General features: G+C 39.8%; 1 protein-coding gene across 2 annotated transcripts; it reads left to right on the top strand.

Moving 5' to 3' along the window:
* The first annotated feature begins 404 nt into the window (after window positions 1-404).
* On the top strand, window positions 405-8,417 carry LOC137951941 (probable CoA ligase CCL6). Of its 2 annotated transcripts, none has more exons than XM_068798940.1 (8): window positions 405-957; window positions 6,149-6,205; window positions 6,323-6,371; window positions 6,501-6,577; window positions 7,149-7,188; window positions 7,277-7,338; window positions 7,981-8,065; window positions 8,224-8,417. In XM_068798940.1, the coding sequence occupies exons 1-8, from the start codon at window positions 931-933 to the stop codon at window positions 8,328-8,330; spliced, it is 504 nt and encodes a 167-aa protein (XP_068655041.1). In that variant the 5' UTR covers window positions 405-930; the 3' UTR covers window positions 8,331-8,417. The 2 variants fall into 2 exon arrangements, with proteins under 2 accessions (XP_068655041.1, XP_068655042.1); XM_068798941.1 differs by having other exon boundaries at window positions 7,981-8,091; window positions 8,224-8,413.
* Window positions 8,418-10,310: the final 1,893 nt, after the last annotated feature.

Below are 10,310 nucleotides of genomic sequence, written 5' to 3'. Positions count from 1 at the left end.
ACAAATGACCAACCTTGAATCCGCATTACCATTTTCACCAACTCTGAAGCTCCCCCTTCACGTAGTGAAAGAAGCCATTACCCATTCACATTCCAAAACAGTTAAAAAACATCTTTTGTCGTCTTGTACAGTAAGCACCGCCATGAAAGGCGGGCATCCACTCGGTATAATGCCGTCTCCACGTATAAAAGGCTTGACATGTTTCGCTTCATTAAACGCCGCACGGAATTTGGTGGAGGTTTCTCCTCTTTAAGCAGTCTGAATTTATTGCAGCGAGCTAACCACGTCTGGCTGTCTCCCCCACTTATAAGGTCTTATTCCCTTTGATCGACGATGGTTGTTTCTGTCCTTTATTCTCGTCGCAGTCCAGAGAGGAGCAAGCTGTGGAAGCCATGGATGTCTACAAGGTGAAGGTGGAGGGGGAGCGGCCTGCCCATGGTGATAAGCCTTCGGCTGGTCCTGTCTATCGCTGTGTTTACGCCAAAGATGGGCTGCTAGAACTACTAGAGAGCCTCCAGTCCCCATGGGAGTTCCTCTGGTTTTCTTTCTTCTTCGTCGTCTTCGTTTCTCTTAAATAAAAATGGAACGCCATGATGCCTCGCAGTAAAGACCGTGAAGGGCGCCTGTTAATCTCTTATGATCGTCTCAGGTTAAGGGATCTCGTAGAGTAGTTTCCTGGAAGTTTTCGTTCTTTCAAACGGCCTAGAGAGACGTAGTTAGTTTCCCTCCAAATGAAAGAGGAAAGACGCAGGCTTCCTCCATGGATGACTTTTTGACACTTCTGCATCTTTTGCTGTCGCTTAATCTCCGTCTACTCTTAATTATATTTCCTTGGCTGTCTATGTGAAGGAAAAGCTTACCGTATCTAATGATCGTTACTTCTCCTGCTTCTGTCGCAGTCAATCCGTCAAGAAGAATCCCAATAATCCGATGCTTGTTCGTCGTGTGGATGGGAAGGTAGATCATTCATTTATGTTGTTTTGAGGATTCAATTCAATCGTCTGTTGCTTTTGTTTATTTTCGTTTCAGTATGTCTAAATCTGCTGATGCTACTATGTTTCGTTTCCGCCCTTGTTTGTTTCTGTTAGGATTTCGAAGACGAGAGCGACAACGCTCAGATTTCCCGATCTTCTTTATTAAATATATTGTTCCCTAACTTAGGGTTACATAATAAGAATAGATAAAATTACATGGGCCCACTGGGCCCCACCACAATTTGGTCAAACATAACAATCTCCACCTTGAACCAAATTGCATCTAAAACAAACATAACCTGAACAAAAAACAAACATAAAGATACACTAGCAACATGCTTGAAACAAACCGACACCAAACCTGAACAAAACTTGAATTTTGCAATTGGAAGAGGCTTTGTGAGCATATCGGTTTGATTTGACTTGATACCAATCTTCTTCACGACAACTTTACCATCGGAGATCACATCTCGAACAAAATGATACCGAATATCAATGTGCTTCATCTTCTCATGATACATGCAGTCTTTTGTCAAATGAATGACGCTTTGGTTGTCATAATACACTGTAATAGGATCCTCGATAGAAGACATATCACCAACAAACGCCTTGAGCCAAATAGCTTCCTTGATAGCCTCTGTAATTGTCATGTATTCGGCCTCGGTACTTGAGAGTGCAACAGTGGCTTGAAGTGTAGACTTCCAACTAATTGCACAATCTCCAAAAGTAAAAATATATCCTGTTAAGGAATGCCTCTTGTTTAAATCACCCGCAAAATTCGCATCCACAAAACCCATTAGTACCTTGTTACCGTTTCCAAATTCCAAACGAGCATCAATGGTACCTTTCAAATAGCGAAAAATCCACTTCACTGTTGCCCAGTGCCCTTTTCCAAGACATGAGAGATATCTACTTACCACACTAACAGATTGAGCAATGTCGGGTCGAGTACACACCATCAAGTACATGAGACTCCCGACCCCACTCGAATATGGAACCTTCTCCATATATTTCTTCTCATCATCGGATTGTGGACTTAAATCAGCTGAAAGCTTGAAATGCACCGCAAGAGGAGTTGAAACAACCTTAGCTTTCTCCATGCCAAAACGCCATAACACTTTTTCGACAAAACTCTTTTGTGAAATAAACAATTTTCTATTGGGCCGATCCCTTGTGATCTACATCCTGAGAATCCTTTTGGCAGCCCCCAAATCTTTCATCTCAAATGCCAAACTCAATTGCTCTTTCAACCTCCTAACTTCTTTCAAGTTGGAGGATGCAATCAACATGTCATCCACATAGAGCAACAAGTAGATGAACTCACCACCATTCATCTTCTTTAAATAGACACAACTATCATAATTGGAACGGTGAAAATTAATACTCACCATAAATGAGTCGAAATTCTTGTACCATTGCCGCGATGATTGCTTAAGGCCATAAAGGGACTTCTTCAAAAGACACACACGGTCATCCTTTCCCGCCACCTTAAAACCCTTCGGTTGACTCATGTAAATTTGCTCCTCCAAATCACCATGCAAGAAAACAGTTTTCACATCCATTTGCTCCAACTCCAAATCCTGCATTGCCACCAAAGAGAGCAAAACTCGAATGGAGTTATGTCTTACCACGGGAGAGAATACATCATTGAAGTCCACGCCTTGGACTTGGTTATATAGCCTTTAGCCACAAGCCTTGCCTTGTATCGGAAATCCGCAGGATTTGAGTTATCAATCTTCCTCTTGTACACCTACTTGCAACCCACAGTCCTCTTATCATTAGGAGGCTTCACAAGAGACCAAGTCTCATTTTGTTGCAGTGATTGTAACTCTTCATTCATCGCGGCAACCCACTCGGCCGCATTCGTAGAAGAAATGGCTTCCTTGTAGGAAGATGGCTTGCTATACTCCACATCTTCGGCAACTGCCAAACAATAAGCAAAATCAGAGTGTCTATACCTGGTGGGTGGTCGAATTTCTCTCCTAGTGCGGTCCCTTGCCAGTAAATATGGTTGTGCATCTTCTTGGCCTGCCTCATCATCATGTGACATTGCCTCATCACCTTCTTGGACCGGTACTTTGAACTCCACCTTCTTTGCAACTGTCTCATTTTCCTTAATAGTCGGCTCGGGTGCAACATTTTTTTCTTTCAACATTGCCAACTCGTTGAAAATAACATCTCTAGATATGAGAAACTTGGATGATTCGGGACACCACAATCTATACCCCTTCACATTTTCGGGATACCCAAGAAAAACACATTTCTTCGATCTAGGCTCTAACTTTCCTTCATTCACATGAGCATATGCGGGACAACCAAACACCGTCAAACTGGAATAATCGGTTGGCTTACTCGACCACACCTCCTCGGGCGTTTTGCACTCAATTGAAGTGGTAGGAGATCGATTCACCAAATGGCATGTTGTGTTGACAGCTTCCGTCCAAAACTCCTTACCCAAACCCGCATTGGAAAGCATACTCCTAGCTCTCTCAAGTAGTGTCATATTCATCCTCTCTACAATACCATTTTATTGTGGAGTGTATACCATTGTCCTGTGCCGAACAATTCCTTCGGTCTTGCAAAAATTATCAAACTCCCGGTTGCAAAACTCTAAACCATTATCGGTTCTCAACCTCTTTACTTTCTTTCCCGTTTGGTTTTCTAAAAGTGATTTCCATTATCTGAATGTGCGGAACACTTCACTTTTCTCTTTAAAAAAATAGACCCAAACCTTCCTTGAAAAATCATCAATGAAAGTAGGCATGTAACGAGAACCATTACCTCTGGATGGCTCACCAGAAGGTCCCCAAAGATCCGAATGAATGTAGTCCAATGTTCCTTTGGTCAAATAAATGGCCGTAGAGAAGCTCAACTCTTATGCTTGCCAAAAACACAATGCTCACAAAACTCCAAGTTACCCGTGCATTGGCTACACAACAAGCCTCTCTTGCTCAAAATGGTCATTCCTCTCTCGCTCATATGCCCCAATCTCATATGCCACAACTTGGTAGCATCCGCATCCAAGATAGTACCCAAACGTGCAATGGCGGCCGAGCTCGTGACCATGGAACCTTGTAGGAAATAAAGAGTTCTAATCCGCTTTGCCTTCATGATTGTGAGAGCACCTTTAGAAACTCTAAGAACTCCACCTTCACTTTGGAATTTGCAACCCTTTTCCTCAAGAGACCCCAAAGAAATCAAATTCTTTGTCAAAACGGGTATATGCCTCACACCCGTCAATCTTCAGACCTTTCCATCATGGAACCTAATTGTCACCGAACCAACTCCAGTAACCTTACATACATTGTTGTTCCCCATAAGTACCTTACCATCCATAGACTCATAAGTCTCAAACCAATCTCTATAAGGAGTCATGTGTTGTGAAGCACCCGTATCCATAACCCAACAATGCTTGTCATCAACATTGGTATCTACCACACAAAAAGTATCAATCGTGTCACACTCGGCCACATTTGCCTCTAAAGAAGAACCTTTGGTATCTGCCTTTTGTTTGTTTTTAAGCTTGAAACAATCGGCCTTAATGTGTCCCTTCTTCTTACAATAATTACACGTCAAATCCTTATGTTTAGACTTCGAACGGGTCCTTGTGTCCTTGGAGTATCGATCCCTTAGCCTACCCCGATCCACAACCAAACCAACACCTTGGCTTCCTTTTTCAACAATGGTTATTTCACTGTCAATGTGCATCTTGGCTTGTAAATTGCTCTTGACATCTTCAAGAGAAATCTTGTCTCTACTATAAATCAATATATCTCTGAAAGCTTTATAAGATGTAGGTAATGAGCACAATAACAAAAGGGTTTGATCTTCATCCTCTACTTTAGCATCAATTTTATCTAAATCATTTAAAATAGATGCAAACTCCGAAATATGATCGGAAATTGATGTTCCTTCAACCATGCAAAGGGTGTAGAAGCGCAACTTCAACCGCAACCGATTAGTGAGTGACTTCTTCATGTAGATGTCCTCCAATTTTTCCCACAAAACCTTAGCGGTTTTCTCCGATAAAACCTCTTGCAATGACGAATTGCTCAAACACAATTGGATAATGGAGAGTGCCTTATCATCCATTTCTCTCCACTTCTTATCCGACACCGCATCAAACATTTTATCTCGGCCAAAAATGGCCTCCTTGACACCTTGACTTGACAAAATAGCAGTCATTCGCACTTGCCACAGTGCAAAACTCGTCTTCCCATCATACTTCTCAATATCAAATTTACCCGACATATCCATTCAAATTTTCCAACACCCAATCCACAAAACACAGTAGAACCAAACTACAAAAAAAAAATTCTAATTTCAGAATAAAATTAGAATTACCTCAATGTCCCGAGAGCAGTGCTCACGGCGCAAGGCTGCGCTCCTCTCCCCCAAATGGACAAATGCCTCACGCTGATGAAATGTCTCCCGAAATCGGGATTTCGGCCCCAAGAAAACTCAGTTTTGGCGCCTCTGCGTTCGGTACATTCCGAACCCTACTTGCGGCGGCGGCAACGACAACGTCGACAGCAGTTCCGGCCACAACCACGGCGAGGAGTCCCTTGGACTCTCTCTACTCCGATAAACGGCTGAAAACAGAGAAGCGGGAAAAACAAAGCTTCTCCAACAGCTCCGACGCAAAGCTCCGATCGAGATTTTCAGGGCGGCTCTGAGACGGGATGACAAGCGAAAACGAGATTTGATTAACCTTGCTCTGATACCAGTTTGTTAGGATTTCCGGTTGAGAATTTCTAGATTGGATTGAGAAGAAGACGAAAGGGGAAAGGGAGAAGACGAGAGCGACGATGCTCAATTTCCCGATCTTCTTGATTAAATCTATTGTTCCCTAACTTAGGGTTACATAAGAAGAATAGAAAAAATTACATGGGCCCACTGGGCCCCACACCACAATTTGGTCAAACATAACAGTTTCCAAATGAAAATGTAGGCTAATGCGAGTTAGTTTTTAGGTCGGGCCTTATGTATGGCAAACATACCAGGAGGTCTATGAAAAAGTTGTTACAATTGGAGCTGCCATCAGAGCTTGTGGAGTTAATCCGGTAAAACGTTGAGATTGGAGTATTATTTGTATTCCTGGTGTAAAATTTCTTTTTATGCTTGTCAGACACTCTAATGTCATTGCTTGGATTGAACCTTATTTGTGTCAATAGGAAGGCCGGTGTGGCATATATGGATCAAACTGCCCGGAATGGATAATTGCCATGGAGGTACGGCTTGTTTTTTGTACATTTGCAATTTTGGCTAACTGTTCAAAAGAGTTGTGGGCGGTCACCTGTTGCTAGAGTTGAAAATGTGGTAATTGTGTTTGTTTGGTCCTTGTACAGGCTTGCAACAGTAAGGGAATCTATTATGTGCCTTTATACGACACACTCGGTGAGTCCTTAATCTTTTTGTTCTTCTACCATACAAAACCTGAGATAAGGAAGCTCAAAGGACTGAATGATTAGTTTCAAAGTAATCAACACTGTGCTGGTCGATGATGTCGTTGTTTGTATGTTGCAGGCGCCAATGCTGTAGTGTTTATCATCAACCACGCTGAAGTTTCAATAGCTTTTGTTCAAGGGAACAAGATGGACTCAGTAAGATTATCTTTCCTTTTGTTGTTGACTCGTTTTTTGAATAGACCGTCTTCCTCCGAATCAAGTCAAGGTCTTCAGAAGTGATCAGGAACTACAAATCACCCAAGATGCAAATCATGGATCCAGGTATGTTCTTTTTAATAGAAGAATTTTTTTCGAAATAACAAATTTGGGTTTAAGTTTTCAAAGTGCACACCATGAAATAACTGTCCACTATAGGCTGCAAAAAACATCGTTTGCTCTTTGAGAAACCATGTAACTAGTGCGTGTATGCCACTTTCACATGGACAGACTGATGGAATTCATTTCATTGATGGAGTACTAATGGATTGTGGAGGAGGGTTGTCTGCTTTTGTCCATTATATATAGTCAATTGATCACACAGATGAGTCATTTGACTGGAAAACTTCTTGCACACTGGCCCATCTATATTGGACTTTTCTGCAGCAACCAGTATCAAGTTTGCTTGAAAGTTGAAGCTGTTTCTTACCATCTTCAATTCAATTATATTTATTTATTTAATTTCACTAAGCACGTTTTGAAGTGGTTTAATTGGTGTTGTCTTGTTCAGATGCTTGCATGCCTATCAAATTGTGCTCGGTATCTACAGAGTATGTATTAAGAGCTTATGAAGGTCAAATGTCTAATATATCTTCTTTAAAGGCTTCTAACTTCAACAAATTGACTTAATTTATCCAGCAATTGTCAGCTTTGGAACAGTTGGAGTATCTTGCTATTCTTGGGAAGAATTTCTCTCGCTGGTGAGGCCACACTTGTCTATTCATTGGGCTTACTAGTCCAGACATGGTTTTAATATTTTCCTTCGAACAAAATCTTTAATGTTCATGTGTGATTTTTTAATTTTTTCCTTAAGTTAATCCAAGTAACAAACTTCCTCCAAAAGAAAAGGGAGATATTTGCACGATAATGTACACTAGTGGAACTACTGGTGACCCAAAGGGAGTTCTTCTTACTAATGAAGCCGTTATGTTGGAGGTCCTGAGCATAGAACATTTACTTCAAGAAACTGATAAAGTGGTACATTTCTTCATACTTGCCAGATCCTGTGCCTTAATCACAGCATTGAAGATCTTGTACCTTAATCTCAGCTGATTGAGATTACCTGCCCTGTTTACGGGCTTCCTTACAGAGACCTTTGACCATTAATTACAGGAGTTAATCAAGCTCCATTCTTCCCTTTATTGTAAAATCAAATCAATGTAAAATCCCTCCAATTAGGCTGTATAAATGGTCACCTCCCCTCCCTTCTCTTCTTTACATTTCTTCAGGGGCCCAAATGATGCAAATATGATTGGCAATGCCATATTACCTGGTTGAGGTTTTGATTCTTGGGGGTAAAACTATGAGCAGGATGCTTATTCTCTCTTGTTGTTTAATCATAGGTGACTGAACAAGACAGATACTGTTCATTCCTTCCTTTGGAGCATATATTTGATCAGATAATTGAGACATATTGCATCTATAAAGGTGCTCCCATTGGCTTTTTTCGTGGGGTAAAACTTCTAAATACTGATCTTGTCTTCTCCTTGCTGTTTCTATCACTGTAAAGTTAAACTATGTTTATGTTCTTGTCCTCTCCTATTAAGTTCCTAAAAACTGTGTTCTTAATGTGTTTTCCTTTGCAGGAAATTATCAACGAACTCTACAGAGAGGCGAAGGAGACAAAAAATTGATACTACACTGGAACTTCGACGAATTTGTTACTTGTAATTCTTTTTATATTTTTTTATAGCTAATGGGTATTACTTCAACAATGTAAATAAATTTTCCAAAAGAAATTGATATTAGTAGAAGTGATGAGCTTTTTTATGTTAGTTCTTAGACATTCCCTATTGAGAAAATGATTCAGCTTTCTATCATTATTGAAGTGAAGTTCCTGTAATATAATAAAGGCTACAAGCCATTTCCCCTAACAAAATTGAAGAAGACTCAAACGTACTGGGTTTTTGCATTTACATAAACTGCTACTGAAACTTGTATCAAGCACACACTACGGGGGATTCGTGTGATTGAAACATCTACTTGAGAGTTTTTAATACTTTGGACTTTGAATGCTCAAGACCATTAAATTATTAAAGTCCTCTTGGTATATTTATTCTGAAACTCTTTTACCCAGGGTCATGTGAGACGGCTTGGACAGGGAATACAGCCAGACCTGGTCAGTCCCCTTGCAGGATTTGAAAATTTTAAACATAATAAATAATAAGGTAAAAAGTAAGAGGTAAGATCAAGAACTACTTTAGTGTTTCTTGGTTTAATTTTCTTATAGTTTCCTATTGGAGCAATAGGAAACTCATTTTTCTGTCCTTTTTAACATTTATCAAAGGTAAAAAGAATCAAGAAGAATCAAAAGGAAAATTTTCCTGTCTCCAAAAATGGCATAAATACTAGAAAATTTTAATCAATGGAAAAAATTTCTAATGACTTTTTTTCCAACACTTTCCTATTGCACAAACACACCCTGAACTTAATTATTATTCATTGTGCTGAAGAAAAATTCTAGAACTGTTATGCTCTTGTCTTTTAAGTTTTTCTAACAATGACTTGCAGCAGCTAAACATGGAAGGGCATTTTCACGAATATTCATTGTCTCTTTCATGTACCAATAGAATTTTAAAAGAGAAAAAAAAGAGAGGCCTGCTTCTGCTAACCTTGAGTTACACTTGTCTACTAGGATTACAATATTATTGATTGATACTTGTACGTTTGGAGTTTATTATGGTTGGTTGTTGTTTCAATGATTGTCTACCAAAAAATAAATAACATTTCTGCATTTTGTTCAGCTACCAATGATCATTTAACTGCAGAAAAGTACTGACCTCATATTACATGACGCACTCAAATCTCTGTTGCTTGAGGTCTTTATGGATGAATCCTCAATTGATGAGCTGATCTCAAAATTGATTCTGGAGTATGTGTTATGGTTCACTGAAAATGATTCATATGCTGGGGAATTGGAGACAGTAGCACAGTTAATAATGGCACAATGGCCATATCCAAGAGAATCCCTATAATGCTCATCATCAAAGTCAAGAGTGAAGCTTATTTGCATCCAAGGCATTGAACCCAATTTAGATACGCCACTGTCCTGAGTGATCTCAATTTTGTTGAACCCTGAGTTTTATCTACATGTCTGTGTCTACTTAGAAGTCTCACTAAGTCAAGCTGAAAGAAAATGAAAACAAGTGTACTCCTGAGTGACCACTGTAATAAAAGAATCAACATTTGATATATTATTCATCATCTTTGTTTGAGATGTGAGTAATCCCTGCAATTGCTTTTCAGCTGGCTTCAGTCGGATACTAAAGCTCATTAAATTGGTGCACTTGGAAAATAAGAGACATAATTCATCACCTGACATAGAAATCTATTACAAGTCATATCCACTTTGACGACACTGAATTCTTGCTAGTTCAATCTCTTACTTGTTCTAGCACCTTTTGCCACAACTTCAGTTTTGGTGAGTCAAACACAAGTTAGATGCTAAGAAGACATCTATATCATCCGAAATCAGGGAATGACAATACTACTTATCATCTCTCATCTTTTGGAATTTGCAAGCATTAAAGACAAGAGATGGAAATCAGCCACAGGAGTGTAATTCCAAGAGGAATTACAAGAGGAAACCATTTTCGTCTGGATACACATTTTCCATACGAGTTCCAAGCCTGAACTACAGGTAATTGTGATAATATAATACCATAACCAGCTT

The sequence above is a fragment of the Aristolochia californica genome, unplaced genomic scaffold (genome assembly GCF_029961685.1).
Source record: "Aristolochia californica isolate CCGP_79_NKW_82.1479 unplaced genomic scaffold, dmAriCali1.0.hap1 SCAF_15, whole genome shotgun sequence".
NCBI classification, from domain to species: Eukaryota; Viridiplantae; Streptophyta; class Magnoliopsida; order Piperales; family Aristolochiaceae; genus Aristolochia; species Aristolochia californica.
Note: the sequence above shows the minus strand (reverse complement) of the source record. Positions and strands in the feature narration are given on the sequence as shown.

Bases quoted from the DNA above. Each gene is read 5' to 3' on its own strand.
- LOC137951941 (XM_068798940.1), top strand. From the start codon at position 931: ATGCTTGTTCGTCGTGTGGATGGGAAG. The intron at 958-6,148 runs GTAGATCATTCA...TTGTGTCAATAG, and splicing joins TTCGTCGTGTGGATGGGAAG to GAAGGCCGGTGTGGCATATA. The intron at 6,206-6,322 runs GTACGGCTTGTT...GTCCTTGTACAG, and splicing joins AATGGATAATTGCCATGGAG to GCTTGCAACAGTAAGGGAAT.